Consider the following 13065-nt stretch of genomic DNA (forward strand, 5'->3'; position numbering starts at 1 on the left):
TTTCAAACATCTTAAAGCAACTGCCTGTAATTCTATAGTAAGGCAGTAAATGGTGGCTCTTCCCAGGAGCTGAGGTATTAGTGTTTTAGAACTTCAAGTTTGGTTCAGATACTGATAATGTTGCAGTTTATGACTTGTGTGGGCATGTGTGTGCATGCACACGCTCTCTTTCTTATATGCTCACTTTTTAATATTAATGTGATTCTGTAAAAATGTTATCAGTTATCTGAGGAAGACCGCAAGCTAGAGGCAGCAGAAATTATTATTTTTTCATTGGTTTACTATGTGACTGTCTTAACTTTTAATGGCAAGTCTTTCAATTTTCCTGGACCTCTGCATCTTCTGATCTGTAGCATAACAGGGGTGGTTTATAAAACACTCCCTGAGCATCCTTCTGGGTTTGAAATGTTGTAACTGCGACTCATGAGGTCTTTGTGGATGGGTTCAGACCTGTGCATCTGGACCAGGGCCCCTCCTGTCCTAGGCACAGGCTTGTCCCAGTGGAAAGCTTCAGCCTTTCCTGTCACCTCAGCGTCCCCAGTTTTCTCCAGGCCTTACTGCTTCTGCTGCTTTGGCCCTGCTGATAGATGTCTGCCCTCCGACACACCATGGCTCTATGCTCTGCTTGACCAAGCCCCAGAATGCAATTATAGGACCACCTCATTTTAGGAGTGCTTGAATAAAGGAGGAATTAGTAAATCAATGGGCATTTCAACTGGGGATTGAAAACTACCTGTGGCAGAGACAACAGCTACTAAAGAATAATAGGCATGAGTTCAGAGCTGTGGGAACCAGCAGGAGAGTGACAAAAGTAGTTGGCAGAGTGTCATCAGGGAGGTGGGACTGAGCCGAGGGGAGGTCTGGAGAAGGGAGAGAGCAGGTGGAGCAAAGGGAGTGTAGTGGTCCTATGCTTTCCACGGTTTCAGTGACTCAGCCAACCACGGTGCACAAGCAAATGACCCTCCTTGAGATGTATTGTCAGGCCACTTGTAGCCTAACCCTGGGTCACAGTGCCTGCGCCCTGCACCTCACTTCATCTCAGCACGTAGGCACTTTATCATCTCACGTCATCATGAGCACAGTACAGTAACATATTTTGAGGGAGACCGAGACCACATATACATGACTTTATTATAGTATATTGTTATAATTGTTTTATTAATTTGTTACTGTGCCTAACTTATAAATTAAACTTTATCATAGATACATCTGTATAGGAGAAAGCATAGCATATAGAGGGTGTGGTACTATATGTGGTTTCGGGCATCCACTGGGGGTCTGAGAATGTATCCCCTGCAGATAAGTCGTATACGTATGATCAAGTCTTCACCCAGGACTTGGGCGGGATGAAGCTAGTGTGCAGACTTTCAAAATCGTACCATCCTCCAAGGACTCCTAGCTTGTCAAAGCTTCTGTGATCCCTTCTGTTTCTGCACTTTTCCAAGAGAACTTTTCTCTTCCGAACCCAGCTGTGTCCTCCTTCCACTGTGAAGCTCTCACGGTTGCCGTGCCTCCTCAGAGTTCTTTCCTAGACTCCTTTTTATTCCATTTTCTGAGCATGTGGCCTCCAGCTAGCTATGCACTGTGATAACAGCTGGGGATTCTGTGCGTGCAAGTCTATCTCCCCAATGAGAGCAGGCGGCCTTCCCGTGTGGCCCCCACAAAGCTCTGGGATCCCAGGCACCTGGGATGTAGTTGTTGAATGAGCCGAATGGCAATGGCCAGGATGGTGTAGTCCTTTGCATAACAGTCTTTAAGAGTATTTGCTCCCATTTTCCCTTGGTAACATTTTCCAAATGTTAACAACCTAGGTATCCCTTTGTGGCATTTTCCCTCTAATACTTACAGACTATAACCATGGTTTCTTACAGTTTGCCAGGGAGCCACTGGTGATGTGGATGGGGCACAGATTGTCTTTAAGGAAGTCCAGAAACTCTTCAAAAGGAAAAACAATCAGATTGAACAATTCTCAGTGAAAAAGGTATGTTAGAGTGCATTGATCTGGTGTATTTTTTATGATAGGCATTTGCGACCAGCACACCTTGGACAGGTTTTAGGAAATCATATTCATAGCTGGTGACTTACTTGTCATGAACAATGCAGCTGTTGCTCTGGGGAGAATTTACTCCGGTTGCTCATATGTCTGCTCTGAATGGAAAGTGCTTGTTGGGCTACACATGGTAAAAGCAGTTTTCGTTTCTTTGAATGAGTTTCTGTTGAATGAGATGTTTCTGTTGAATGATTACAGACCCTGTGGACCTAGTGAGTGTATCTGGAAAGGGAAAGCATCTGTCTAAAGGGTTATCATTTCAGAAGAAGACAAATTGGCAGAACTTAGGCAAGAGATACAAACTCAATACAGTGAATGGGTCACATTTTGACCTAATAAAAACAAAAATGTGAATGAAGTTTACCAGTGGAAAGGCAGGCCCAGGACTGTAGGGACAAAAGTCCCTAATGTATTCTACACTTTTAAGAATAAAATTTAACTGAATTACTGTGGGTTACAGATAACTTATCATACTATGAATTTTCCATGATTTTAGTTTTACAAGTTTTTGTTAAATGAGCATTTAATGACTGCTGCAGTATAAACCAGAATGTAATGTGGAATGCCACTGAGAGCTGTGGGACTAAGTAGAAAATTTTTAAGTCTGTAAAACTAAAAAGCATCCAGTAGTATATCCTCCATGTAAATCCATTAATTATTTGCCACCCAGCTTTTTATGAATTCCTTTCATTTAAACTGCAATGAATCTAGTTTCATCCCCAAGCTTTTAGAATATACTCTGTATCTTGATAGTAGATTGACTTGAATGATGAATGAAAGGCAGATCTACCAATATATTAAAAATTAGAAACCAGGAATTTTTTAGAGAGAAATTTTCACTTTGAGCTTTGTAAGAAGGGGTCAGTCACATCGAATATGAACTATGCACTTTTAAATATCTCCAAAGTATATATATTTTTTACCTGGATTTGTGCTTAAAAATGCAGCCTGATCATTCTAACCACTTGTAGGCAGAGCGATTCCGCAAGCAGGCCCCAACCCAAGTGCTCTGTGTGCTGGCGTCCATCGAAGTGCTGTACTTGTGGAAAGCCCTCCCAAACTGTTCCTTCCCCAACCTACAGAAGATGAGTCAAGGTAAAAAAAAAAACCTCATTGGCTTATTTCTGCAGTTTCTTGTTAATACTGTCTGACTCAGAGAGAACAAATCTGTCATTCTTGGATAAATGGCATAGTGATTAAGAAAATCTGGTCGCCCGGGTGCTGACACTCATGTGGACAGGCACGCTGGCATCTATAGCAGCCAGTGGCCATGCGCGCTGATGGTGAATGGTGTTCATCCTGTAGCCATGGGGCTACTCTCAGCATGCATTTTTTTCCCCAGTGAAAGCCCTTTTCATATAGATTTGATTCACTTTCATTAAAATGCAGTTATTAAGTATACAGTTCAGTGATTTAGATTCATGTATGCACCATGGCACCTGCCACCACAATCAAGGTCCAGAACATTTCCACTACTCCTGAAATTTCCCTGGTGCCCTTCTCAGCCACTCCCCACCCCCGGGCAACCACTTACACTGTTCAGATTGCTGTTGCCAGCGATTACTTCTGCCTGTCCTTGAACTTCAAGTACGTGGAGTCAGGCAGTATGTACACTTTGGTGCTTGGCTTCCTCTGCTCAGCATAGCCTGCGAGATGGGTCAGAGCTGTAGCTGCATCAGCACAATTTTTACTTACCGAGTGACTCTCACTGTATGAGACTCTGTCTACACCACAATTTGTTCATTCTCCTATTAATGGACATTTGGTTCATTTCTGGATTTTCAGTTATCGGAAGTAAAGAAGCTACAAACATAAGGGTGCTAGCCTTTTGTGTGGACATTACATGCTCATTTCCCTTGAGAAAATATCAGGAACATAGCTAGAAACCTACATTTTTTATTCATATATTTTAAAAACCATAGGACTTAGGTATGGCAGTATAATCTGCATGAAGTCATTTTTAGTATAGCTGTAGGAAAAGTTCATGGGGAGAATAAATTAAACCTTTAAGTAAAATAAAGCTTTATTGGTCGACAAATGCTGTAACATTTCTCCTAAAGGTTTCATGTCAGATATTTGAATGACACTTCATATAGTCTGGCAAATAATTTAGTTTGCTGTATGTGACAGTGCAGGGCAGTGGGAAAGGAAGACAATATAGTCATACCCATTTTATAAACCGAGACTCAGAACAGGTAGGTGACTTGCCCAGCCCCTGGAGGAGTGAATGTTAATGCTGCTGTTGGGACAAAGCTTTAAGCTATCCACGTCTTCCCAGGAGAATGAGGATACTTAAATCCTGTAGCTAGAAGTACAATTACAAAATGAGCTGCTGTGTTACAATAAAAGCACATACATCCCCAAAGATGGTTTTATAGAAAGTAATTACTTTTGGAAGTGTACTCCTATTCACGTACATGCTGTCCTTTTTTCAAAAGAGATTTCATATTAATATTTTGGACTATTAAAAATAGCTTGTTAATCACTGAGGTAATATGTCAGGTTTTGCTGCACTCACGCTTGTTTTGGATCAAATATAGTCATCAGATCACCTAACTTTATCATCAGACATCCTTGCAGTTTTGTTTATTGCCCCTGCCCCCAGAAGGTCGACCCTCAAAGGGCAAAACTTTTGTCAGTGTTGGTATTCCAGGGATGGAAGTAATGCGACTCCAAAAGAAGCTGGGTGCAGAGGCCCTGTAACTGGAGCAGGTGTAACTTTGTAACCTCCTGAGGGACTTGAAGGGAAGCCCCAAGTCCTGCTGTGTCCCTTGAAAGAGGACATGCATAGTGTTGAAGCCACCCCTACTGCTGATGCAAGTCTGGAATATCTACCAGTGCCTAATTCAATGAAACAGTGAAAGATTTTAAGTATTCTTTTTAACGCACAAAGGCAGGGTCATTCAAACACAAATAAAATTGTAAAATAGGCAGTAACTGACAGGCACTTAATGTGACTAAATATTCCAGGTATCAAAATAACAATGTGGTCATGAAGGAGGAGGCAGGCTCTGGAGTAATCATAATTCTTTAATATCTTTGTTACAAATTACCCCAGTTTGGAGATCTATTAATTAGATTCTATCATTCCTCAGCATTATGTTGTAATCTGAATGGATTCTTCACAGAGAACAGTGAAGGTCCTTGTAGAGAAATAGTTAAGTTCCAGGAAAAACTGGTAGTGGGTGACAGTAATTATGTACATTAATGAAACCCTTTCCATCAAGTTCCTGTAGCTTTGTGCCTTCTGCTAATCTGTCCCCATCTGTAAGCCTCTTCATCAGTGAGCTGGTTGGCTTCTTACATGCTTGCCTTGTGGATTTGGTCATAGCCCTTCCCCTACCCAGCCAGCCTCACCTGTCCACTGCATTCTTACTGTGCATCTTAGAGGTGTTGCTGTATGTTCCCAGCACAGCACCAGAGGGATCCTACTAAACTAAGTCATGTCTTGTCATTTTGCAGCTCTCTGGTCCCTTCTCATTTAAAGTGGAAGCCCAAGTCCATTTGGTGGCCTGCAATGCACTGCATTGGTATGCCACCCCCTCCAAGGCCATTGTCTCCCGCTGCCCTTCCCCTTTGTTCGCCAGGCTCCAGCCACACTCCAACTTGCTGTCCTTGAGCTCCAGACAGGTGCTGGCCTCAGTGCCCTTGCACTTGCTCTTCTTTCTGCCTGCAGGTGCCCTTCCCATCATCCACAGGGCTCCCTCACTCTCTTCCTTCAAGTCTTTACTCAAGTGTGACCTTTTCAGTACTTTTCTGGCTCATATGCATACTGCCCATCCACCCTGGCTTTGTTTTTTACCTTAGTATTTACACTTCCTTAATATCCATATTTTACCTGTTTGTCTTTTATATCATATCTCTCCTCCACTAAACATTCATTCTTAGGGGCAGGACTTTTTGGTTTTGTCACTGCTCTGTTCCAAGCACCTAGCACACAGTAGGTTCTCAGTAAATATTGAATGAATGAGTGGGCATGTGAACTGCATTCCCCATAGCACTGTTGCCTTAAGATCTTTGGGATTCTTTTTATGTGGAGGAAATCAGAGCTTAGCTTTTTAAGGCAACTCCTGCTCCTATAGGCTCAGACTCTTGCTTTTCACATTGCCTTCTTGCTGCTTTCCTCACTTCTTCCAGTTCCTTCCAATCACTTATTTTGGAACTTTGAGCATTCTATATGTGTGTTTGTGTATATATATATATATATATATACACAAACACACATACATAGAAATTTGTGTATGTGGCATATGTATGTGTATATGTAAGTATGTGTCTACTTTTAAAATCTTATCAAATCTCAGTGTCTTTCTTGGCCCATAGAAATAATTCTCTTCGTTTCCTCTGTTAGCCTCACTGTTTTTCCAATTCCCACCTTTTCATTTCCTTAGAAAACTTGTGTGACCTCTTCCAGCACGTGCACTTGCTCCCCCAGGTAAGCTCTTTGAAGTGGGATCAGGTCTGATCCTTTCTCAGTGACTCGTGCATTGCCTTGTGTAAACATGTAAATATGCCCATTGCAGCATGGTTTGTGAAATTAATATGTGAATAAAAATATTTGACTAGACTTTATTTTTTAGAGGAGTTTTGGGTTCACAGCAAAATTGAACAGAAAGTACAGAGTTCCCACATACCTATTCCTCCACCTCCATACACACAGCCTCCCCAGCCATCAGCAGCCCCAGCAGGATGGTACATTTGTTGGAGCTGATGAATCAATGCTGACCCATCATTACCACCCAAAATCCATAGTTTTACATTAGGGTTCATTCTTTGCTTTGTACGTTGATGGGATTTGACAGATGTGCAATGACATGTATCCACTCTTACAGAGAGTATCACACAGTTTAACCACCCTAAAAAAAACCTCTTTGTTCCACCTGTTCATCCCTCCTTCCAGACCTCCGGCAACCATTGATCCTTTTCCTGCCTCCGTACTTTGCCTTTTCCAGAATGTCGTAGTTGGAAAATCGCACAGTACATAGCCTTTTCAGACTGGCTTCTTAACAATATGATGTAATTTTGAGTCTTCTTGGTGCTTTGAAGTTTGAGATGGTTGCTTTTCTTTGACTAAGGACATTCACTGGCGGATGAGGAAGGGGGATTGTCTGAGAGGGCAGACTCTTGAACTGAGTAAGTCACTCGACAGTAAAGTACTTACCTCTTGATGACATTTAAGGAATTAAGTACCTATGTTTCCTTCCTGCTGTTTTCACTTCTCTTTAAGCTTGCCATGAAGTGGATGATTCATCTGTTGTTGGATTAAAGTATTTGCTTCTTGGCGCCATACACAAATGTCTAGGAAACTCAGAAGATGCCATTCAGGTAAACTGTTAATGCTTTTGTCATGGCTGAAGAAAGTAAACTGTGAAGACCTATGTATGTGCTTGTGAATGAGAACAAGGAAAAAGCATTAAAGAGGCAGACCTGCAATGGGAGCTTTATCTTTTTATTTGACTCATGTCACCTTCGCAGATGCTTGAAGCTGATGATGGCATGCCCCACGTTCTAACTGACGTAAGGTGGCTAGAATACATTACACATGGGCCTCTTTTCTGGCATTAGCTAGTTACCAAAGATGAAGTCCAAACTGGAGGAGAAGGGAGTGAGGATGGAGACTACTTTGATGGAGCAAAGTGAAGCCTTGCAGTTAGACAAGTACAAAAACGACCAGGTGTCCCAGTGAGTTCACTTGTCCTGCCTCTGTATCTGCAGATCACTGATGCAGAATGGGTGGTGAGGTCGAGAATGTTAGTTTAAAAGAACAGTTGGTTTTTTTTGAAGTTTATCCCAGTATTTGATTACTTTTTGGAAGAGTTCATGTACAATAATAGGAGCCTTTGGCTTTTAAATCCTAGAGTGTTGATGTATTTGTATTATAAGTTTAAGATAATTTTTCAGTGTGGGATTGTAGTAGTTATTACAAAGCTCTAGAATGGCTTAGGTCATATGCTTGAATATCAGCAAGATACAGTCAAGACACATGTCAAGAGATGGTTCTTGGTGTGTGTGCTTTCTGTTTTGAATATTAAGATGGGATGTTCAGGCTTGGAGATGCAGATAAAGATGTTCTCAGCAATAAAGTCAGTAGAGGCTTGTGTTAATTGGAGAAATATGCAGCACATATAGGGCTGACGGGTGATGGGTAGTATATTCTGGAGGAAGCTCACCAGACAAGCATGGGAAGGACTTCTAAGATATGGATGAGGGTGGATGGGAGGCAAAAGATGCAAAAAGAAGAGAAAATTTGATATAAAATATAGAAATAAGGTGAGCCCTTCTGCATGCCTCCTGAACATGTGCTGAGCCCAAACGAGGAAGATGAGCCTAAGTAGGGAAATGGATCAGTTTCCGTAACATTGTATTATTTCCAGTTCTTCCAGCGAGCTGCTAAAGATGAGTTGTGTCGTCAGAATAACTTATACGTTCAGCCATATGCTTGCTATGAACTTGGCTGTCTTCTATTAGACAAACCAGAGGTAAGATCTTACATATTCCCTTACTTTATGTTCATCAGCAACGAAGTACAAGTGAGCAAATGCAAAGCATCCTTCATGTAAAGTAAATTGAATTGAATATGGTGTGGGTTTTCTTTTTTCCCCCTTGATTTCAAATAGAATGAGTCCGAGAAACTACTAATCTTATCTTACTGTGTTTAAGGAGGTAATTCCTTCTCTGGAAGTAGAATTAGAAATGTGACTTTTGCGACAAAACTCCGTTTGAGGGGTTTTTTTTTTTAGAATGGTACGATATAATGTAGTGTGGTTTATTCGGAAGCATACAGAATTGTATTATGATTTTGCTCTGCCATTTACTTTATGATACTGGTTATGTTACTTAACTGCATACCTTCTTCCTAATGTGTAAAACAAAATTTAAAATGCCTCCCTTGACAATTAATGAAGATTATAGTGAGAATTAATGAGAACGACATAGATGAATACGTTAAAAATTTTAGAATGCCATATAAATTTGACAGTTACTATTAAGATATCTAAGTACAATGGGACGTTTTTAAAAATAAGATTTCAGTAATGCTGGATTTGCTCAGTACCTTCTTTTAGAAGCCCAGTTACATAATATTGGCTTAGTAAGTTCAACTCCACTTTCAAAGATATGGCCTAAAAGTTGTAACAAATCAACATAAATAGGATTCTAGCCTAGCTTATCTTGCCAAAGATAGGTTTTTAACTGGTAAGTCTTTTCATTTGTAATTCTAATTTTACCAAAATAAAAAATGCAATTTTTGTGAATTTTGGTACAGGCTTCCCAGTACAATATTCTTTATTTTAAGGAAATTTTTGCTCTTACTGTGGTCTTCAAATATATGCATAAAATATAATAAGACTGGTCTATTTCCTGAAAAATGAAGTTGATGTCCTCAATCATTAATGCCTTCAAAAGGGGATATAACTTACTGACTTCAAATAAACCTTTTAACTATCCTCAATTTTAGGTTGTTTAGTAAGATCTTAACCTAAACTAACATAACTCTTCTACATTTTTATCCTTTATAGAGTAATAGTGAAGCTTATGCAAGATTAAGTAATGCCTTGATGTAAACTACAAGCATCATTAAAGAAAAATTGAGTCGTATATTTGAATGAGCAGTTGACTCACTTCTGTGTCTATTATGAACTGTTTTAATTAACATGTCGTCTTATAGCATTTTCTGCTTGAGTGTATATAAGTACAGATATTAAGAGAGAATATGTTTTTCTTACATTCATAGACTGTAGCAAGAGGCAGAACTCTTCTTCTTCAAGCAAAGGTAAAAATACTGACTCTGCCTCTTTCCAGTGGCCCTTCTTATCCTCTGAAGTGTACACTTGAGTCTGAATTCAAGAAATTTTGTGAAATGGCTGTTCTGATTGATAGTCCTGGAAAGGAAAAGTATAACTGATTGAATCAGCGAGCACTTGATTTTTAAGTGAAATTACCAATATCAGGCAAAACATGTGTGCAGTTGCTCATCCTGCTTTATAAATACTCTTCTTGTTTGAGTGGGAAAATAACTGATTTCATAACTACATTCTTGAATTAAGAATTTCTAACAGCAACTTATATTGAGCACAATTTAAGGCTACCATTCCAGGAATAACATAAGGGAGACTGTCATTCCCTCGTGTCAGCATGACTGACATTCAGTTGGCATTGAAAAAATGAACACTAAGTTTGAGGTTTGGGGAATAGGCAAATCAAGTGGATATGAAAGGGATTTTACTTGGGAAGAACAAATAGGCAAATCAAGTGGAGTGTGAGGGATTTTACTTTGGGAAGAACAAAACTTGGTGTGGTTTATACTAGTGTTTCAGAAAGCTTAGCTAAGAGCCCGTCAATATCTTTCTTTGGTTTTACAGGAGGATTTCTCTGGCTACGACTTTGAAAACAGATTGCATGTCCGCATCCATGCTGCTCTGGCCTCTCTGAGGGAATTGGTCCCTCAGTGACAGACTTGGCTCCCTGCCCTGCCCTCCCCATCAAGGTTCTGCACTTTAAAATAAAAGCAGAGGACGCAGCTCTTACGAAGATTGGCTTTTCTTCTGAAAACCATCTGTGCCAAGGACACATTGTCCCAGTTACGCTGACATATTAAAGATCTCCTCTTTTAAACCTACAGCTAAAGAGTAATGATGATGACGGTAATAGCTAACCACCTGGGGAGAGGGTCAAGTGACCTTGTTCAAACATTTTAGTTTTGTGATTTATTATTTTTAAAATAAAATCAAATTAAATATTCAACCTGATCTTGTAGGGATGCCTACTTTAAGCACACCTTTGACTAGATAACACTAAGAGGTACCTGTAAAATGATTAACAGTGTTATGACATAGCGTTTATATTGTGTTTTGAAAGATAAAAGTGCTTTCTAGTGTCTTTCTTTATTCCCAAACTATTCCAGTGAATAACACAGCACAAAGATCCTTTCCCCATTGTCCTGATAATGAAACTCAGGCACAAAAAGGCTAATGGACTTACCCAATTAATTATTCCTGTTGTCAGTGAAGCAGTGAGTAGAATGCAGACCTCCTGGTCAAGGACCAAATATTCTTTTATTGTAACAAATATTTTAATAACCCAGGATTCCATGTTTTCCTTATTAAAAAAAACAAATGCTCTTCAGCTGAAGTTATGTCAACAAAAATATTTATCTCCAGATTGCCTGCAAAATGTTTCAAAGTGTGGAACAATTTTTTTCTTCAAAAGCCAACCAAATGGAAGCAAATGAAAGATAGTTTTACAAGCAAAAGTATGACTACTTTGCCAATTTATTAGAAAGTCTAGCATATCAACTAGGTAAATAATACCTACATTCCAGGAGTTTCCCTTTCTTTGTGATAAATTGTCTAATCACTAACTTTCGGAAATCTTTTAGCAAATTACTTGAAAGGGTTATTCTTGAATGGATATAGGGTTTGTTTTGTTTTGATTTTGCCTCAAATATATGCTAGTGAAGGATTTAATAATTTTCTCCTTAGCTTAGGTTATGCTTTAAAAGCAGTTCTAAGTTATTTTTTAATCCTTTGTTGCTAAGTTTTTTTGTGATTTAGTTTACCTCTTTGTCTAGTACTGTATACTTGTGGTTTTGAAGAATCTAAATACCGCAGGCACTTAAGAATTTCTGTAAGCCATAATTGTATGACTAACCTGGCTCAATGTTAAAGTTAGATTTTTTTTCTAATTTTATTGAGCTAAAGAGAATCTTCTTGGGGTGTCATTTGTTTATATACCCTTTTTAGCTAAAGCATGATCTCATGTGATGTTTACACCTTAACAGTTCTTTTCAAAATCAAACATGGGAGGAGCAGCTTAAATATTGGCAGCTTTAATCTAGTTAGGTTTTAGGGAATAATTTCTTTGAAAGAAATGATTATTCCTCACTGACTTTGGCTAAACTGTCTTCATGTTTATTCACATTGATCTTGTTTCTGGTGTGAATCCTGCGTGGATTTTAGGTACTAGCCAGAGAGAAGATTACTATCCTACATTCAGTGAATGAGTAGATCCAGAAGCCACATAGATGCTTCCTGAAGAGAAAAATTGGTGTCTAAAACTATTGAATATTTGTTTTCATCAAGGCTCAAGGGGAGAACATTATGAATCTTTAAAATATGACTCTTGCCTTTTGTTGTCCTCTTGACTGTATGTGGCATATGTGGCAAACCCTCTGAGTTAGGACTGTGGAGCATTCCAAATCATGCAGTTCTTCAGAGTTTATGTGTATTTAGATTTTTGTTTCAAATATTGTTTAAACTATTATTTAGTATCCAAAGGTTACATAGAGCCCTGTAGTTTAGAATTGTTTTTAAAAAAATTTTCCTGCACTAACTGCTTTAAAAAATTATTTCTCCAGAGAGATTTTAGGATTTCAACTAAGTTTGTGTTCAGTTTACTTAACTGAATACAGAATTTTACCATGCCAACTGGTAGGTTTTTTTTAATAGTCAAAGAATAGGTCTGTTTTTTAACTGTCTCTCCTGGGTCTGGGACAGGAGAGGCCCTGTGGTTTATCTGTGTTCATATGGTGGCAGAGCATAGAGAGGAGGTAGATGACAATTCTAAAGACTCCAAAATAACCACAGGGCAAGCAGGTACACTGTACCATTGGATTGACTGAAATCTGAGTACATTTTGGAGTTGAGTAATTCCTAACAGATACTGGCCTGTGTGCTATGATTTATCCCACTTGTGAATTCCTGTGATCTGCCTGGAAATTTGGTTTGGTGTAATTTGCTCTTTGCCCCTTGCTGACGAAGAAAATCATGTAAGCAGAGCAGCTGTTTTGCATGTATGTGTGCTTTTTATGTTGGCTTCACACCTTACCCTTTTCTATTTTGATGCTCTCCCATGGATCTTCTAAGTGTCAGATATACATTAGATTGTGCCCATCATAAGAAAAATATATATTTTATGTACTCAACACATTTATAATTTGACACACCTGGAGGCATCATCTAATGTAGTATATACCTTTGTGGTTACTATATTTAAGATTTGTTGAGTTAGGTATCTTT

General features: G+C 39.2%; 1 protein-coding gene across 4 annotated transcripts in view; it reads left to right on the forward strand.

Moving 5' to 3' along the window:
* The window catches only part of TTC39C (tetratricopeptide repeat domain 39C), a 104912-nt gene extending 94120 nt beyond the window's left edge, over positions 1-10792 (forward strand). For 3 of the 4 annotated variants that reach the window (XM_017646891.3, XM_073212905.1, XM_073212907.1), the window contains 6 exons: positions 1872-1981; positions 3022-3145; positions 7278-7375; positions 8425-8529; positions 9783-9821; positions 10411-10792. In XM_017646891.3, coding sequence (XP_017502380.2) covers positions 1872-1981; positions 3022-3145; positions 7278-7375; positions 8425-8529; positions 9783-9821; positions 10411-10500 — 566 coding nt within the window. In that variant the 3' untranslated portion in view covers positions 10501-10792. Of the gene's footprint in view, positions 1-1871; positions 1982-3021; positions 3146-6441; positions 6486-7125; positions 7234-7277; positions 7376-8424; positions 8530-9782; positions 9822-10410 lie in introns of those variants that run through there. The other variant, XM_073212906.1, reaches the window with a different exon arrangement.
* The last annotated feature ends 2273 nt before the right edge of the window (positions 10793-13065 follow it).

This window comes from Manis javanica, chromosome 9, assembly GCF_040802235.1.
Source record: "Manis javanica isolate MJ-LG chromosome 9, MJ_LKY, whole genome shotgun sequence".
Classification (NCBI taxonomy): domain Eukaryota; kingdom Metazoa; phylum Chordata; class Mammalia; order Pholidota; family Manidae; genus Manis; species Manis javanica.